The sequence below is a fragment of the Euprymna scolopes genome, chromosome 46 (genome assembly GCF_053919585.1).
Source record: "Euprymna scolopes isolate OS-2025 chromosome 46, ASM5391958v1, whole genome shotgun sequence".
Lineage (NCBI taxonomy): Eukaryota > Metazoa > Mollusca > Cephalopoda > Sepiida > Sepiolidae > Euprymna > Euprymna scolopes.
In genome coordinates this window covers 90,366,788-90,388,196 of record NC_136527.1, presented here as the reverse complement: position 1 = coordinate 90,388,196, position 21,409 = coordinate 90,366,788, and the positions used below count along the sequence as shown (strand labels likewise).

The window sequence follows — 21,409 nt, the reverse complement described above, 5'->3', positions numbered from 1 at the left end:
GTCACCCTGTATATCTTCTATAATATAAAGCTGAATGTGTATGTGTGTGTGTGTGTGTGTGTGTGTGTGTGTGTGTGTGTGTGTGTGTGTGTGTGTGTGTGTGTCTGAGTCTGGTCACGAATAGGCTCCTATATGGTTGACTATTTTAAAAAACAGATTACATATAATGATAGAAGATGTATCGAGACACAGGAATGGGTATGTTTGATCTGGCACAACAGTGGTTCATTAAAATTGTGGGGTCTGCGTTCGTGCCTGGTCCATAAAGTATGGAAATAAAAAATTTAAAAATTAAAAAAAAAAAAACGTTTACAAGTGTTTTTGATATAGATGTACATAAGAATACTTTGATAAGTATGTTTTAACTTAAATAGGGATGGTATAATAAAATTGTGGAGTCTGCGTTCGCGCCTGGCCTCCATAGAATGGAAATAGGCACAAACTTTAATAAAGACTTTTCATATCTATCTGCGTAAGTATACTTTGATAATTATGTTTCAGTTTGAAGAAATATGGTATAATAAAATTATGGGGTGTTTGTTCGTGCCTGACCTCCATAGAATGGAAATATGTCACAAAGTTTAACAAGGTTTTTTAATATAGATCCACAGAATATTGTGATAAGTGTTTCAGTGTGAACAGGTATGGTATAATAAATTATGGGGTTTATCTATTTTATTTTTACTTTCATCATATTTTGCTTGGGTTTTGATACCCCCAAAATTGAAGCTATCTCTTTACAACCCTTCCTTTTCATAACCTATCATACTTTAATAAATCAGTCCATTTTCTGTAGGCTGTTTTTGAACCCAGTCAACGATGGGTACTTTTGCTAGTATATATATATATATATATATATATATATATATATATATATATATATATATATATATATATGTACATATATAAAGAGAGAGAGAGAATAAATGACAAAAAGTTATATTCCAAAATTCATGATGTTGACCATCTTATAATTTATTCCTTTAATTCAGTTGACTTATACAATTCTTAACAGTATCTGTTTCGTAGCACAAAATCAATCACTTAATTATTATATCAATCAGTGAATCTATTTTGCCCTTAACTCATCAGAAGAAATAGCAACAATCAATCCATCAAAAGGAAATAAAGTGTGAGTTGACATGATTAAAATCTGAAAATTGGAAGAGAAGCTGCAAATACCTTTAATATGTTTCCATTACGCCATTTTGAATTTTTTGTCATTTATTCTCTATATTGCTCTGTAATTACATTGAGCTTCCTAAATAAAGATTGGTATATATTATAAGAAACATATTTCTACAGAAATATATATATTAGTTTTAAAAAATTGTGACCGACAGAAAGGCAGAAAGAAAAATGTAATATTATTACTGGTCTGCTAGAATTTATAGAAAGTTAAAAATCCAAATAAAAATAATTATGTGGGATTTAGATGGGAGCTGAAGCAGTTTCCCAATTTTCCTAGACAGCACTGGGGCACGGATCCCTCTAGTCTATATAAATAAAACACTTGATGCATGTGGTAAAAAATTTAACCGATAAACTCTTAAACTATTGGTCACATAACAGTGAAATTAACAAGAAATAGTAATCATACACTAAGGATGGTTTATAACGAGTACAATCTTTGTTTGGATGAATGAATAACGCGTATAGAAATATTTTGCCAATGTAAAATGTTCATTTTAAATTGCTGACATATTGCTTTTACTTTTGCACATGCGCAAATTCATTCACAGCTTGAAGTAGTTTCATTTTAAATACTTAACATAATTAAATCCTCCTGAAGTAAGTGAAAAAAACAGGTTGTTCTCGACGGCCATACATCTAAACAATATGATATAAATGTGGGAGTACCTCAGGGGTCTATCCTTGGACCTTTATTATTTCTAATATTCATAAATGACCTCCCCGACAAAATTGTCTCTGAGATGGATATATTTGCCGATGACACCATGCTCTATAACAGGCACGACAGGAAAACAAATGAACACATCTCTAAAGAAATGAAAAAAACACTAGAGGATGACCTCCAATCTGGAGTGGAATGGGGGACAAAAATGGTTGGTCACATTCAATGCTGCCAAGACTAAACTTGTTTCCTTCAATAACTACAAGAAACCTTCTCTACCACCAATAGCAATGGCCAAGAACACATTGCCTGAAAGTACTTCTTTTAAACTCCTCGGCCTAACTCAATGGCCAATAACGCGTATAGAAATATTTTGCAGCCTGACACTATGTATGTGTGGTATTTTACATGTATGGGTGGGCACTAGTTAAAGGCTTTGATTTATTGAAGATTTTTTTTTTACCGTCCCTGTTTTATGGAAGTCTCTACGTTCTGTATCGGATTGTTGATTTGAAATATTGAAATATTGTTGATTGGTTGAAAATATTTTGAGTTAACACCTTCGTATTAAATTTTTATACCTTACTTTGTAAAATTTATAAAAATACACTTTGAAGATAAATAAATTTCAAATTGAATCTTGTACCTTTATTTTTAAAGCCTATAGTAAAAACATTTTGTTTAACAATTTTCATGCCTTGGATGAAATGCTTTTCTAACTTGTATATATATATATATATATATATATATATATATATATATATATATATATATAGCACAATATTTAAAATAAAAATTAGTACAACACTTTTTTTTTTACTTACTTATTTTTAGAAAAAAAATAAAAATTTTAATATCAGGAATCTATTGTTACCTAACACCGTTTGGTAACAATAGATGATGTCCTTTTAGTTTGATCCATGTTCCTTCTCAGTCATAAATTAATTTTTTTTTTTTTTCACTCAGGGATGAGGGTTATTGCAAGTACATTACGTTAGTGTAGAGATTTGATGAAGTGTTTACATATGGGGGCGGTTCATTAGGAATTTGTTAACGTTGGACTAGAAGACATCCAAGTTGTAGTCCGGTGGGAAGCAGGCAGATGGAACAGAGTTCCACAGGCGTACAGTTCTAAGAAAGAAGCTTTGTTCATGGAATCCGTGTTTTGATTTAGGCATCATCAACGCTCTGATCCCCATCTGGCATCAATTGTGATGGATGGCTCTCGTCTGGATGAGGCCCCGTGTTTTGACAAGCTTCTGGGTTTGACCTTTACTCCTGATCTGAAATGGAACACGTACATCAAGTCTGTTGCCAAGATCGCTGGAAAGATGGTGGGATCCTTCTACCGCTCCAGAAGATATCTCACTACTGATGCAATTCTCTATCTATATAAAAGCCAAGTATGTCCAAGGATGGAATACTATTGCCATATCTGGGCAGGAGCTGCTAAAAACAGCCTATCCTGCCTTGACAGAGTACAAAATAGACTTTGTGGCTTAGTGGGGGATGCCCTTTTCTCTACCCTGCAACCTCTCTCCCACAGAAGAGACGTTGCGAGCCTATCCTTGTTTTATCGTTATTTCCATAGCAGGTGCTCGTCTGAACTCCAATCTCTGGTTCCCCCTCGCCAATCTTTCACGAAAAACATCCGTCTAGCTGAATCCACTGTGAAAAATTTCCCCCACTCTTTATCTGTGCCTAAATCAAAACGCGGATTCCATGAACAAAGCTTCTTTCTTAGAACTGCACGCCTGTGGAACTCTGTTCCGTCTGCCTGCTTCTCACCGGACTACAACTTGGATGTCTTCAAGTCCAACGTTAACATATTCCTAATGAACCGCCCCTTAAGTAAACACTTCATCAAATCTCCACACTAACGTAATGTACTTGCAATAACCCTTATCCCTGAGTGGCTTCCGGGCCTTGATAAGTGGTGATCACTGTGTAAAAAAAAAAAAAAAAAAAAAAAAAAAAAAAAGGCACAGATATAGAGTGGGTGAAATTTTTCACAGTGGATTCAGCTAGACGTGTGAAAGATTACAACGAAACTGCACCCAAGATGATATGGCAATATAAAAATGATTTCGTTCTATTTAATTACGAAGGAACACGCTCGCAATAACATGCTGACATACAGTATATTATTTGTTTTATATAAAAAAGTAGATGTTTTAATTATTCATTAAAGACAGTTTACAATAAAAATCGATATTTATAAATGTTTTATGCAGTATAAAAAATCAATATAAAAATGATTCATTACAACAATTCATAAATGACTCCTTTGTAAAAAAAAAAAAAAAAAAAAAATAGAACCCCCATCAAAGTTATTATTCAACTTTTAAAAAACTTTAGACGAACACGATGAAAAGCAGATCGGTTTGTGTTTTGACACTCGTTTTCATTTTTCTTAACTCAGTTTTTTGTGCACAATTGAAACCAGAGGTGAGTTTTTTTTTTTTTTTTTTTTTTTTTTACATAGGCATCACCACATTATCAAGGCCAAGAGGCCACTCAAGGATAAGGGTTAAAGAGTGTACAGTAGAAATTGGACAATATAGTAATCATTAGTAATGAAAATTTGGTAAATTTGATAACTTATATGGAACGGCTCATCAAGAACTTATTTACGTTAGACTTGAACACAACCATATTGTAGTCAGCCGGAAAGCAAGAAAACGGAAGACAATTCCACAGGCGTGCAGTTCTAAGAAAGAAGCTTTGTTCATGGAATCTACGTTTAGGTTTAGACACAGATAAAGAGTGGGGGGGAATTATTGATAGTGTTTACAACTAGACGAGTGTTTCTTGTGAAAGTTTGGCGAGGGGGGACCATAGTCGAACACTTTCCATGAAAATAACGATACATCAGAGACAAACTCGCAACATCTCTTCTGTGAGATAGAGGTTGCAAGGAAGAGAAAAGGACATCTCCTACGAGGCTACGAAGTCTATTTTGAACTCTATCAAGGCAGAACAAGTCCTTTCTAGCAGCTCCTGCCCAGATGTGGCAACAGTATTCCATCCAGTTTTTATTTCTTTGTCATTTTGGTTATCAATATTGGGATAACCTTTACGGAGATGGTCCCAACGTCAGCCTCGTTCTGAGCTCGAGGAGAGACCGTCTGACGTAGGCGGTGTCGAGGCAGAAAATTACCCCTTCAATAAAGTGCCCAGTTGTTAACTTAAGGAGAAAAGAACCCGTTCCAATAATTAGAATTTTTTTTTTTAAACAGTTCAAATAATCAGAATTTTATAAAATAAACAGTTCAAATAATTAGAATTTTACAAAATAAAAACTTCAAATAATTAGAATTTTAAAAAATAAACAGTTCAAATTTTTGATCATTCAACAGTTCAAATAATTGGAATTTTACAAAATAAACAGTTCAAATAATTAGAATTTAAAAACAAAAAAAAACAGTCCACATGATTAGAATAGTTCCACGTGGTTAGTTAACTCTGTAAAATTCTGTGATTTGTTTCACAATATTTGTAAAAGCATCTGTCTGTGACATATCGCATATTTTAGGGTTAGGGTAATTTTCTGCCTCGACACTGCTACGTCGGACGGCCTCTTCCCGAACTCAGAACGAGGCGGACGTCGGGACCATCTCCGTAAAGGATAACCAAATATTGATTTGTTTGTGTGGTGTTTCTCACTGAGAACGCAAACACCGAGTTTGTTTTAAGACTATTCAGCCGAGAGCCGACCGCAAGTATCTACATCTCTTTTTGCACCGCCCCTTCTTCCGGTGTTCCCCTTGTTATCGTCCCCTGTGTACCTACGTACATTACAGTTTGTGTGTTTTATGATCACATACTTAAAAAATGATTAACGAACTTCATTCCATAACGGACACGTACATTATAGATAGGTACATGGAATTTTAAACGTTATTTTCGTTTTTAACGCCCCCAAAAATCTATAAATGTCTTAATTTTCCAAGTTTTTTTAGAGCATGGAAACTCGATTGTCTGCCCCTTGCTCTTCTTATATTCCAAACATTCCCAAAAGGTGTCTCTAGCAGTGTATCAATCATTCATAAACAACATGGCGTGAAGTCATTCTTCGATAAAATGTCTCATAATATTTGATTTACTTAAATAAATAAAAAAAACTACTTAATCCATTTACGTGATTTTTGGAATATGACATCTTTATGCAGTGACAAGTACGTACATTTTAAAGATCTTTTTCAGATTTTTCTTGTAAAAAATTTTTTTTGGCCCTTATTTAGACATGCACCAAACATTTTTGCCCCTTCCTTTACTTAAAAATTCACCAAAAATCAGGAAATTAACCAATTTTAATGAAAATTTCAGCATTTATCAAATAATGATCACGGAATATAATGAACTCATTAGTTTTATTTAAATCTTAGTGACTGTCGAATTGTTATGTGCGTGTGGGTGTGATGCTTGAATTATAACAGAGACGTTTAGATGAACAAATGATTTATTAATATATATATATATATATATATATATATATATATATATATATATATATATATATATATATATATATATATAATACTTGTTTATTGTTATATAAACATGGTCACATCCTGCTGCTACAAATAGCCACTTGTTTCAATCAAACAACAGATATCATCAGGCAGCGACTTGACTATTCAAAAGTTCAATGAATAATCTTATTATAAGCTTATTCATTGAACTTTTGAATAGTCAAGTCGCTGCCTGATGATATCTGTTGTTTGATTGAAACAAGTGGCTATTTGTAGCAGTAGGATGTGACCATGTTTATATAACAATAAACAAGTATTATCAGCTCTTTTTATTGAGCACTATCTAACAACCTCGTTGAATTCATTAGTCCATTACTTTTGAATAAAAAAACCCGAGTATATATATATATATATATATATATATATATATATATATATATATATATATATATAAACAAATGATTAATAAAACATGTTAAAAGACATTTTGAAAAAGAGTTAAAAACATATTTAATTTTCAAAAAGGAAGCACAAGATAAGTGGATAGTCCTTAATCAGCGGAGTTTCGAAGAAATACTCTCCTTCTCATCAGAGAGCAGGAATTAGCAAAATGCGGGATCATTGTAAAAGTATTTGATGAAACTACAAGTAAGTCACAGATCTTACTTGGTTAAAAAAAAAGGGTGAGGTAAGGGGAATAGGAAGTAAAAGAAAAAAGGATAAAAAGATTTCACATATTATAAGCTCTATTTCCTTTTCGGTTTTATTGAGCTTTTACATCTGGTTGAGATTACTTTACTTGTAAATATTAACTCTTTAATATTTATAATATATTTTAAGTTTACCATTTTGATTACCTTGGTAAACTTATTGTACTTTTAATTTTTTATATATATATATATATATATATATATATATATATATATATATATATATATATATTTAAAGTGATGGTTGTGTAGTTCCAACGAGAGAAAAAAATGTATATTTAAAAGAGTGTAGCCATCAACAATTGTGGGTTTTTTTTAAAGCTTTTCATCATATTTTTATTTTAAAATATTTTTATAACGCGTTTCGAGCTTAGGATGTGCTCTCTTCAGATGTTTTCGTAAAAAGTTTTTCTTTAAAATGGGAGTTTGTAGAGTTATTTTTACCTCCGCTGATACTAAATGTGTTTTTCAGAGTGATGTGTGGTCTCAGACATTCTGACTCCAACTGTAAGTGTTCAAAGTGTCCGGTCAAAGTTATATTCAAAGAGGGGCTTTTGGTCCATTTGGTGAAGGTTTTTGTGTTTTTTTTAGGGTTCTTTTTAAAGACTTTCTTTCCCCATGTATAGCACACACTCACACACAATCACACACGCATACATATACATTCATGTACATGTACACATGCACACACACAGGCACACACACATAGAAATATATGTAGGAGCATACATATATACATACCCACCTACACATTCACAAACGTACTTGCACACATCCACCACTAACACGTCAATTATTTTTATTTTTTATTTTTATATATATAGTGAAAATCAAAAAAGCCCTGAGTATTTCAAAACTTCAGGCCGAAATCAACATACGGGAAGACAACAAGTACACAGAAATTGACAATAAAATATTTAAAAAAATCAAGGAACTTTGCCCCAAGGAAACACACCAACCCCTCTTGGAACTCTGGGATTCTGAATGCAAAAAAGAGGAGGAAATATCCAGGGAAATCATTGGACGGAAAATAACCTGGCTAAAAACCCTGCCGGAAAAAGAAAGAAGCAAACAATCGACAAACACATACAAGGACAACCAGGAACAGAACACTCTTACACGATATCCGCAAACACAGAGATCACATAACAAAGGTAAGAAACGAAACATACACCATACACAAACACATCCACACAACAGATACAACTACACACAAAGAAGCAACCACAATATATCCACGTCATACACAAATTCCCAACAACAGACCCAGCCAAAACGCACACTAATAACACCTCAAAATTGCACAAGAACCCACGCCCTTAACAAACACAACACACCAGATAACATACCATAAAATACATCTCCACAAAAATACCCACTTATATACAATCCTAAGCAATACAAACCAAACTATTACCACCCAATTCAGCAAACACAATCAAAAATCCATTCCCACAGACACTACATCGCTAACACAAACAACGAAAGAATACCTTTACTAAACAACCCCTACCAAAAAATCCCCACAATGCAACACAACTACCTGAGACATCACATAATTCAAAACACTACCTACAACTCTCACCCCTCATATCCCACACAAAGAAACAAATCCCTAAGGCACCTCCCCATCAACGGGAACAATCAGAATATCCCATGCAACACCAATCCCAACAAACAGACCTTCCCTACAACAAACCCCGACAACACAACCCTATACAACAATGCATGTATCCTCAACAGCAACACTAATTCCAACTGAAACACAACTATCCAACACAAACAACATATAACGACAACCCATTCAATCATTTATCACTGAACCCTCACAATATTATACACAACACTCATTTTACAAGGAGACATCACATCACCCTAAAACACACCACTCCTCGAAACAAGGAAACAAACAACCCCCGCCATTTTTTAGGAAACCCCCAGGGAACAACAATTCCAGGTTAGAAATAATTAGACCCAAAGTCATCAATTTATCCACATACTCCTTATCAAAGAACGAAATGGAAATACTGAAGCTGGGCCTCAAATTCTGCCCCACCCCTAAAAGCAATATAGCAGAACTAAAAAAGGACCTTAAAGAATTCGAACGGAAATTTAGACTAATAGAAACACTAGATAACAAAGGGGACAAAGATGATTCTTTAGTAAAAAACAAATCAACATATTTCCCTAATAAACAGAACAACACAAAAGAACTAAACAGCTACTTCGAAAATCTCTGGAACCTTAACCTCCAAAAAAAAAGACAAAACCACAAGCAACCTCACACATAAGCAAAAACAAGCACTCAAAAATATCCGTAATAATAATGACATAATAATAAAAGAAGCAGACAAAGGCAGTTCCGTAGTAATCATGGACAAAACGTATTATGAAACAAAAATTACAGAATTACTGGATGACAAACACTACTATAAACCCATTAGTACCAACATAGATAACACCACCATCTCAAAAATCACAAAACTTTGTACAACACACAACAAAATATTAAAAAAGAAAGAAAAGGACTTCCTCACAAATTTCATTACAAAGACCAACAACTTCTACGGACTGCCTAAAATACACAAATCTGGCGTAATAAAACTTGCCATCAATACACAAAACTCAGAATATATTAGCGCTCCAAACCCTAGTGACCTTACATTTAGACCCATTGTAGCAGGACCAGCCTGTCCGACAAGCAGACTTAGCAACTTAATAGACATCTTATTACAACCTTTCACAGATCAAGTTAAGAGCTACATAAGGTCGGCATCCATTTTCTTACTACCTTACCACATACAGTAGAAAACGGGACACTATTAGTTACATTTGACGTTAGCAGTTTATATAGTAATATACCCCATGAATTAGGAAAAGAAGCAATAATATTTTGGATCAACATACACGCACAAACACTACATCCCAGATTCACAACAATTCATTATCGATAGTATGGACATAATTCTAAATAATAATTCCTTCGAATTCAACAATACCAACTACATCCAAACACTAGGTACAGCATTGGGAACGAAAATGGCACCAACTTACGCAACCCTTACATTAGCCTACCTAGAAGAAACCTTATATAAAAAGATAGAACAAAAATTTGGCCACAGCACTAAAATACTGTTTGTAGAATCATGGAAAAGGTACTTAGATGACTGCTTCATCCTATGGAAACCCACATGGGGGGACATCACAGACTTACACACCATACTCCAGAACCTACACCCAAAAATTAAATTCACCATAGAACAAAGCTCTACAGAATTACCTTTCCTAGATATACTGATAAAGATTAAAGACAATAACATTATCACAGACATTTACCGCAAACCTACAGACACCCAACAATACCTACACCACCCTAAAAGCTGCATAAAATCAATTCCCTACACCCTAGCATGTAGAATCTGCACCATAATCACGGACAATAACCTTCGGAAAATCCGACTCAAGGAACTACGAATAAATTTAAGAAAAAGAAAATACCCATCACAACTTATAGACAAAGGGATCCAACTTGCGGCAAATATACCAGTAGAAGATTTGAGAACCCCTAAAGAACGAAACAAAGAACAAATCCTAACATACGTCTCCACACACAACACAAACAACCCAGAGCTTTTCACAGAAATAACGAAAAACCTCGTCCTACTTAACCAAAACAGCAAACCAAACAACTTCCTTAAAACAACAAAAATAATAAAAAGCAAACGCCAACCCAAAAACCTAAAACGCATTCTTACCTCATCCAAACTCAATCAAGACGCAACAAAAAGAGTCACAAAATACAACAAACAACGATGTGGAGTCTGCAACATAATATTAGAGGGAAACACATACACATTTACGAACCCCATACAAACATTCAAAATTAAAAAAAAACCTAGATTGCACCTCAAAAAACGTGATCTATGTAATAAAATGTCCAGCATGCAATAAATCCTACATAGGCGCTACAAAAAACCTTAGTAATAGAGTAGCCCTACACCGATCCAACATCAAAATCGCGGAAAATAGACACCTGCATGTATCACAACATATACACACATGCAGTGGAGGCAGATTCGAGATAATGCCCATCTTCCAAACTGACAACTACTTCTACTTGCTAACACAAGAAAAAAACTTCATAGCAAAGTTTAACCCCGCCTTAAACATCTCTCCATAATATACACATAAATAGGCAAAACACAAAATACACTTACACGCATGCATACTGGGGTAGGTGTGCACCCTCACACACGAAACAAAAAAAGCACAATAAAGCACACGCACACTTACACGGGTGCGCGCGTATATATATATATATATATATATAAAAATAAAACATAAAAAAATAAAAATAATTGACGAGAAGTGAGATCCTTGTATCTATTCATACGCCAAGGGGCCACAGCTGTTGCGCGTATGAAAGTAGTTCTATGATATTACTACAGTGACTGTTTAAACAAAAAATACATTTACTAAAATTATGATTTTCAGTAATAAAAAAAATTGCATGAATTTATTTTTCTTGTTTTTTTTTAATAAAACATCCTAAATTGTAACAGCAAACAAAAAAAAAAAAATATTTTCAGGAAGATTACGAAAAAAATCCCATAAAGTTCGTATTAATGAATTCGATATAACTCGAATAAAAATTAATTTCTCGAACTACCAATTAAGCATTGTGTGTTTAATATTTTCACAGAAAAAAATTGTAAATATAAAAAATATTTCGACTTTTTTTTTAATTACATGTTTTGCATAATTTTTATATTTTTCTTGCTTGAATGAATGTGAAACTTTCACTGTAACATAATTTTCATACAATATTAAAAAAAGTAAATAGAAAATTAATTTAAAAGCAGGAACACAGAAAAATAATTAAATTAAAAAAATGGTAAAAATTATACAAACGTTTACGATTTGGAATGTACAGATGCACGGCTGGGGAACCAAGAAAACCAGCACTTCCTACCTCCATCCAACTCTCTGACGTCATTTTCAGACAGCCTTTTGACTTTTTAACATTTCTTTGACGACTTTCTTTTTGTTTGTGAGAAACCAGAATCCTTTGCTTTTGGGGGTTCATTAAGCTATTTTCTGTACAAACAAGGCGGTTTATTATTATTATTATTATGATTATTGTTATTGTTATTATTATTATGATTATTGTTATTGTTGTTGTTGCTATTGTTGTTATTGTTGTTGTTGTTGTTGTTGTTGTTGTTATTATTATTATTATTATTATTTTTTATTTTTATTTTTCTTAATCCAAGATCTTAGGACTTACTTTACTAATTATCTTTGAAGTAGACCCAGAAAACTAATAGTTATTTTTTAAGGGATGTTTTACAATGAATTTATTTAACTTCAAAATTTAGCTGAACTTGCCGGTTTCCGAATGTCGTTGTGAAAATATTTGGCATTATAACATTTTTTTTTTATTCACGCATACAAATATTTTTTCTTTTTGAAAATTAACTTTAGTCTCTAAATCTTTCAAATACAATCAAAATGGGCTACAAAAAATTATATATATATATATATATATATATATATATATATATATATATATATATATATATATATAGCATATGAAAAGGAAATAGTAGATAAATGGATAGTCCTCAATCCGCGGAGTTTCGAAGAAATACTTTCCTTCTCATCAGAGGGTAGGAATTAGCAAAATGCGGGATCGGATTTTGCATGCAGAAGTATTTGATGAAACAACAAGTAAGTCGTAGATCTTACTTGAAAACAAAATAAGTTAAGCAGAGGGAATATGGTGAAGAAAAAGGTGATTACACATGAATGGATAGTCTGGTGGAAGATTAAATAATCCAGTGACGGTAAAATCCAAATGTAAATCTTCAAGAAAGTTAAAAGAATTTCCATTTGTACAAGTAAAATCCCAGGAAATCCCATATTTGGAAGAAGATGGTCCATAATAATTCAAAGGCAGAAATCCATGGAAAAATTCACAAAAATGTGTACAAGGAAAAAAGAAAAGATTCCAATAATATTAATTAAAGAAATTTTTCACTCTACTTCCGAGACATAAATATAAATAAGAAAGATCAGGGAAGAGAATATATATATATATATATATATATATATATATATATATATATATATATATATATATATATATATAACTACTTCATTTATTCACATAAATTTAATATACGAAAGTATAAATTTATGCGTAAACTTTAAGTATTTATTTCAAAAGTGCTCAATATGTAGGTAGAGCTAGTTAGTAATTTATAAAATATATATGGCGATTAAGCTACACTGAATATTCTGCGTCAGGCTTATGCGCGAATTTTGTGGTTGCTTCTTGTTTTTATATATGTTGAGGATTTCTAGTTGGCCAATCAGCTTTCTAGTATCCACCGCGCCCCTTCCTATCAGCCAATGGGCATACATTTTATCAAACAAAGGATCTGTTTTAGAACAAGGTTAGTGATTTTAGGTAGACGTTCTCCTTTTTTTTTCTTTTTTTTTTTATACATATAAATATACCTATGTGTACACACATACATGCACATATATATACATATATATATATATATATATATATATATATGTGTGTGTGTGTGTGTGTGTGATCGTTTATGTATATTCATGTTTATTTAATTTATTTATTTGTTTGTTTTCTATTGTTATTGTTAGTTTTAAAGCTATTTTGTATCGCTATCCTAGAGTAAGTTTTATTTTGTGAACACAGTTGTTTGTTATTTCCGGCCTACAGTTTAATAGATTTTGAGGTTCTTTAAAGTACAGGATAGAAAATTTTTCATGGAGGCATAATTTACATGGGTCGTCTAAATGTCTGCATGTGGTAGCTTGTCTCATTATTTTCCATTCGACTACCGGCGAATGTCCGCTTTCTTTGAGTTCCCAGTATTTATCCGCTGAAGAGACTGAGAGATGAGTGGGAATGTGTGCAGAGGAACTTAATGCAAAACTAATTAGAATGTTCAGTAATGGTGCATAAAACGAAACCCTAACTTTCAAAAATGGTGGTAGATCTGTCAATTGAGGTTGTTGGAATTTTTTTGTACCAATAATAGTGCACCCCCCCTGTTTACATTTATTATTTTTTATCTGGTTCTTGTATTCGATTTTTTGTATTTTGTATCTTTTTTTAATTCTTAGTTTCATACATTTTTGGGTTTGTACAAAACTCCCTTTAATTGGAAGAAAAGGGAAATGCTAGCTCCGTGATGACGTCACGGGCCCAGTGCAAGATTTGCTCTCTTTTGAAATTCCGGCGACGTGGAGATTGGACGTTCGTTTCATTGCCCGGCGCTGAAAATGGAATTTTGACGACCCTCCTTCAAAGAAAAAAACCAGGCAAGAATACCCCAAGCATGCAACGAGGCATGCTTCTGAAAAATATCTACGTGGCTACGGTTTTGCACGTATATTTGAAGTAGTGTAATTATTTTTTTTTAAAAAAGACCTTATTTTACGTGACAAGGAATTTTGGAACCTCCTACAAAGAAGAAAACCCGGCAAGAATACCCCGGACATGCGACGCGGCATGATTCTAAAATCCGTCTTTGTGTCTATGGTTTGCATGCAAACATGGAGGGAGAGAAAATTCTAAAACGACTTTAAAAAAAAAAAGGCACGTGCCTGACTGGCTTTCAATTTGTGAGTACGCTCCTAAAATTTATTTCATATGAGAGTGTGATTAGAAACTACTATTTTGAATTATATTATTGTGTTCGTTCAAGGATACGACATCTTCATTATAAGAATCAGTGTTTTTTTTTCATTATATGTTACTTTGGCGTCTTTTGAATTTAATGCCCGCAAAGGGAAAAATTTGCAACTAATTTTATTGTGAATAAAATCTCTTCTTCGTTTCAAAGCAAGACCTTTATATTTTATTCTTTACCCCCCTCCCCTTTTGTTTCATGCTGTCATTTTTTTTCAGGTTAGTTACTTTAGCATCGAATTTATCTAGAAGCAAGATAAGATTCCGACAAGGTATGGAAGCACAAAATTGATACAATACTTCCGCTATTCTTCAAAACTGCTTACTTATATATTTAGACAAAATATTGAGATTGTTTTTTTGTTAATATATTTGTTCTAACATATTTACGCTTTTTTAAAAAAAATGTATTACATTTTAATATACTTTATTTACATGTACTTTATTTAAACCTGCGTCTAATACGATCATCGCCGATTAAAAAATTAAATGTTTTTAGTTAATTATATTTTAATTTTATTTTTTCATCTTATAATAAAAATATATTGAAATATGTAAACTTCTTTTATCAATTGATTTTGCGTTTTTTTAATCGCATAGAAATCAATCAGAAAAGACCAAGAAATAGAAAAAATGGTATAGATACTTTATATATATATATATATATATATATACTAGCAAAAATACCCGTCGTTGACTGGGTTAAAAAACAGCCTACAGAAAATGGACTCTGATTTATGAAAGTATGATAGGTTATGAAAAGGAAGGGTTGTAAAGAGATAGCTTTGATTTTGGGGGTATCAAAACCAAAGCTAAATATGATGAAAGTAAAAATAAAATAGATAAACCTCATAATTTATCATACCATACCTGTTCACACTGAAACACGTATCACAATATTCTGTGGATCTATATTAAAAAACCTTGTTAAACTTTGTGACATATTTCCATACTGTGGAGGTCAGGTGCGAACGAATACCCTATAATTTTATTATATAATATTTCTTCAAACTGAAACATAATTATCAAAGTATACTTACGCAGATAGATATGAAAAGTCCCCATTTAAGTTGAAACATACTTATCAAAGTATTCTTATGTACATCTATACCAAAAAAAATTTTGTAAACGTTTTTTTTTTTCATTTTTAAATTTTTTATTTCCATACTTTGTGAACCAGGCGTGAACGCAGACCCCACAATTTTAATGAACCACCGTTCTGCCAGATCAAACATACCCATTCCTGTGTCTCGATACATCTTCTATCATTATATGTAATCAGTTTTTTAAAATAGTCAACCATATAGGAGCCTATTCGTGACCACACACACACACACACACACACACACACACACACACATTCAGCTTTATATATATATATATATATATATATATATATATATATATATATATATATATATATATATATAGTGAATGAATTACAAAAGTATATATTCCAAAGTTCATGATGTTTACCATCTTATAATTTATTCCTTTGATTCAGTTGACATTTACAATTCTTGACAGTATCTGTTTCGTAGCGCAAAATCAATCACGTACTATATCAATCAGTGAATCTATTTGGCCCTTAACTCGTCAGAAAACATAGCAACGACCAATCCATCGTTTTTTTTTCATTTTTAAATTTTTTATTCCTATACTTTGTGAACCAGGCGCGTATGCAGACCCCACAATTTTAATGAACCACCGCTCTGCCAGCAAATTTATTAATTATAATTAGTATATCCATAGTTATTAGAATAACATTAATAATTATAATCTATTACACATGCTTGCATATACGAAACTAAACTAAAAAAAAAACTGTTTATAATTTACGGTTATATTAAATTATTTCTTTGAGGCTTGGTGTATTTATAATTATTTTTAAATTCGCTATACGGTGCACCTACCTTATAGTGAATAAAAAAAATATATAAATGCACCAAGCCTGAAAGGAAAATAGAAAGACAACAAGAACAATCGCTCCTGATGATAATCGCATGCACTAATAGAAAACGCTTGAGAAGAATATGGCCGAACAATAACTTCTGGACGCCATTTTATATAACATGCCTGCTGAAAAAAGGCTGCTTGGCAAATAGAAAAGATATCCAGAAAGATCGGGAAAAAGAACTCTCTTGTTCAATCAGATATGCTTTAATAATTACTTGCTGCCAATATATATATATATATACTAGCATTTCAGCCCGGCGTTGCCCGGGTGTTTGGAGGTGTATGCTGAGCAAAAATAAAAAAAAGAGTAAATTTTTTTTTTAATTTGACCCCTATTATGACCCCTTAAAATTTATAGTTTCGGGCTCAAATCACTTTATTAAGTTAGATCCAGGTTTAAGGAACCTATATCTAAAATTTCAAGTGTCTAGACCCAAAATTGTCGGAGGAGTTTGGTAGAGTTCTTAAAGGTCAAATCGTTGAAATTTGACCCCTTAACAGCCAAATTTCTGGCTGACACCCGTCACATCGATTTTCCCAAATCTCAGTACCCGGTATTTCAAATTTCGAGTCTATAGACTAAAAATTGACATAGTTATTGCGTAGGGAAATGTACACAGACAGACAGACAGACAGACACGTTCACTTTTATAGATATATAGATATATATAGATATATATATATATACATATATAGTGGAATAAACCTTCAAATCACGAAAAGTGAATTTTAATTCAAAAAGAAAGAGAGCATCCTATTGATGACGTCTTTCAGGACAAAGCGTAACGACCGACGTCCAAATTCATGACAGTAACGGGAGCATGGGTCGAAACTTCTTTCCCAAACAAGAAAAACACGAAAAAAAAAATCATCAGTAAATAGCAACAACTCGGGAAGAAAGAATACTTGATGCGTATTTTATTTTATTCAAATTAAAACAACGTTTCTATTGAACTCTCGTTCTTGACGATATTCTCGCGTTATCTACGCACAGTTCAAACATTTCAAAATACAACCGCTAGAAACAACGCGCGGCTCTTTACAAACAGACTTCTTTCTCAAACGTACCAACATGGCAAGGAAGAAGAAAAGAAAAAAAAAAAGAAACAAAACAATACATTGAAGATGGAGTATACCTCTGACATATATTTGTGATAAATTTCAAACAAGTAAAATATTTATTTATTTTCCTATTATTACGGTGTGATTTGGCTTTCAAGCGCACTTGTGCGTATTTTATTTTATTCAAATTAAAACAACGTCAAAAACATCGTTAATTCATTACCCACTCAGCTCAGCAGTATAGCATAAAGGTTAGAAGCCTTGAATGTCATTTGGGCGGTCGTGTTTCAATCCTGGCTTAAGGCAGTTGCCTGTCTAGCCGCACTGATGAGCTGTGAAACAGCGAAACAGTACTGTATGTGGATGACTATATATATATATATGACTATATATATATATCTATATCTATCAATCTATATATATATATATATATGACTATATATATATATATATATATATATATATATATATATATATATATATATATAAATCAAAATTACACTTCGTCTCGGCAGCCGTGTCTAATGCATATCTTATTTTTCTTTTATTAATATTATTGGAATTTTCTCCCTTTTTCCTTGCACATATTTGTGAATTATTCCACGGATTTCGGCCTTTTGGATTATTTTGGACCATCTTCCAATTGCGTGATTTCCTTGGATGTTACTTGTGCGAATGGAAATTCAATTAACTTTCTTGGAGTTATATTTTTGGATTTTACCGTCACTGGATTATTTATCTTTCACCAGACTATCCATTCACGTGTAATCACCTATTTCTTCACCATATTCCCTCTGCTTCACTTTTTTTGTTTTCAAGTAAGATCTTTGACTTACTTGTTGTTTCATCAAATACTTTTGTATGCAAAATCCGATCCCGCATTTTGCTAATTCCTACCCTCTGATAAGAAGGAAAGTACTTCTTCGAAACTCCACGGATTAAGGACTATCCACTTATTAAGTGTTTCTTTTTCAGATTAAATATGTTTTTAACTCTTTTTCAAAGTGTTTTCTAACATATTTTATTAACTGTTTGCTCTTATATATATATATATATATATATATATATATATATATATATATATATATATATATTGAATAAAATAGGCGGAAATTTTCGACATAATATTATTTTGTAACGCTATCGATTTTCTCCTGATGAGATTATAGCCGAAAGAGTCTTGAGAAACTTCGGCCTATTTTATTCCAAACTCTATATAAATTCTGTACCTCCAAACATTTATATATATATATATATATATATATATATATATATATATATATATATATATATATACATATATATATATATATATATATATACATATATATCATTTCTTTACTTTAATTTTTTTTACACTTTGTTTTATTAACAGAAATTTCCAACATTTTCTTGTACTTCCGCAGACTGGAATAATAGGTGAGACTGCGGCAAATAGAATGTCCGATCCCGGTAAGTAAAGAAAGTACTCGAACTTGATTTGAGTCGATGTGAAGTTATTTTTACTTAAACCTTGAGCCCCTGGTGGAGCATAGGCCATCCAAAACTGCCCGCCAACATCCACGGTCCTGGGCGATTTGCTCCAACTCCTTCCAGGAACATCCAGTCAGCTCAGCGTTTGCCTCTAGGTCTCTTCTCCAGGTGTAATTTGGTTGGCCTCTTTTCCTCTTCCCCGGAGGGTTCCAGGTCAGGGTCTGGCGTGTGATATTCATTTGTTGTTTCCTCAGGATGTGTCCGATCCATCACCATCTCCTCCTTCTGATCTTTTCTTCTGCTGGTTAGTTCTCTCCCAGAGATCTGCATTACTGATGGTAGTTGGCCAGTGGATCCTTAGTATTTTTTCGAAGGCACGAGTTTGAACATTAAGCCGAGGAGTGTATATAAATACAAGCCCTCAGTCCAGCTCAATCTGATGTCTGTCTTGTGCATAAGCTGGACCCTTGGTAAGTGTTGCTGCTATTATTATTATTGTTGTTGTTGTTGTGCGTTATTGACTAACACAGTTCTTTTGATTATTCTACAGAGGAGAATGAACGGAACATGAACATAGCTCAGGGGAAGTTGAGAGAAAAAGGTCTAGGAGGCTTGCATATTGACCGGGTGTATCAGGCACATGGGTGGGTTCGTGAACAATCTGAGTGAGGTCATAAGCAATGGCAAAATCATGACAAAACCTCCCCTCATCGTCTGTCTTATTTGAATGGGTCAGCCATTCCACGTTATGGACGTTGAAGTCACCACAGATGTGGATGTTAGCCGAGGGATGTGCAGACAGTATGTGGTCTATTTTCTCAGATATACTCTTTAAGATAGTAACTCCACTGTTGTGTAGAGGGCAAATATAAATGCAGTGGTGTTAGCAAGTGCAACCCTGAAGCACATATAGGGTAAGTTAGGATCTTCTCTAGAGATATCCCTGTGACATGGGATGCCATCCTTAATGTAGGCACATATTCCATGCCCATGGCGATCTTGGGGGTCAGATTTAGCTGTTAAGTTAGAGTATCTGTTAATTATGAACTCATCTAGGTAACTTTTTTTAGTGCTCACTCGCACCCACGTAGATATATTAATAGCATGCCCTCATCGTCCCGGCTTATCTCTACCGTCTGAATGGACTATCTGAATGGTAGATGAGACTGCGGCAAATAAAATGCCCGATCCCGGTAAGTAAAGAAAGTACTCGAGCTTGATTTGAGCCGATGTGAAGTTTTTTCTCTGGAACAAAATAAAATTTTTTTAAATGTTGACTCCATAGCAAAAGACACCAAACCGTGTGACGTCAGCTGATAATGATATGCATCAACATAGATAAATATGTACCGCAACTATACTTGTTATTGTTACGTATAACCCCCCCACTTCCTTCCCTAGCCCTCTCCCCTTTCTACATTCCTATAAAAAGTGGAGGGCTTCTCATTGTAAGAGGGCCGTTCAATAAAGCCGCAATTACCCTTAGTTCTGTGTCGTTTTAATTCTGATACTAACCCATAAACGTGACATGGTAGTATCGTGTTTATGGAATTCGTACCATCCAATAAGGATGGCAGATCGTCAAATAAAGTGGTTTTAAATTCTGTTGTGTTTTTTTTTTTTATCACTAAGCTGCTCCCACATGGATATATTAATGGCGTGCCCTCACGTCATGGTTCCTGTTATTTTCTACAATCTGTTGTTTGGCATTATTATCATTATCATTGTTATTGAGTTGCTGTTGCAAGTGATTACTGCCTAAACTTCTTTCGTCTCTGCATTGATTAATTTCCAAAACAGAACACATCTGTTTCACGGCAATGTCTACCAAGGAGAATATGACTACTGCAACTAATACTGTCTCCTTGACTGGTGATATGTCCGGCTTACATATCAAAGCCCCAGAGCAACTCATATTTAGTGAGACTGGCGACTTCTGGGAATTATTTTAAAAACGATGGTCCAACTATTCGTTATTGAAAGGTCTGGACCATAAACCACGAGAAATTCAGGTTGCTATACTTAAGAACTGCCTGGTCGATGATGCCATGAAAGTATATATGACCATGCAGACTAAGCACACTATGGAGGACATACTACAAGCACTGGAGAAGTATTTTGTTAGAATTCTCATTGAATAAAAAAAGTGGTT

At 33.2% G+C, this 21,409-nt stretch overlaps 1 protein-coding gene across 6 annotated transcripts in view; it reads left to right on the top strand.

The window, feature by feature from the left end:
• The first annotated feature begins 4,100 nt into the window (after positions 1-4,100).
• The window catches only part of LOC145270662 (uncharacterized), a 111,579-nt gene continuing 94,270 nt past the window's right edge, over positions 4,101-21,409 (top strand). Inside the window, exons 1-3 of one of the 6 annotated variants that reach the window (XM_080126297.1) lie at positions 4,198-4,303; positions 7,865-8,194; positions 19,191-19,236. In XM_080126297.1, the coding sequence (XP_079982423.1) occupies positions 19,224-19,236 (13 nt within the window). In that variant the 5' untranslated portion in view covers positions 4,198-4,303; positions 7,865-8,194; positions 19,191-19,223. Of the gene's footprint in view, positions 4,304-7,864; positions 8,195-19,159; positions 19,239-21,409 lie in introns of all 6 variants that reach the window. The other 5 variants (XM_080126295.1, XM_080126294.1, XM_080126293.1 and 2 more) reach the window with 5 other exon arrangements.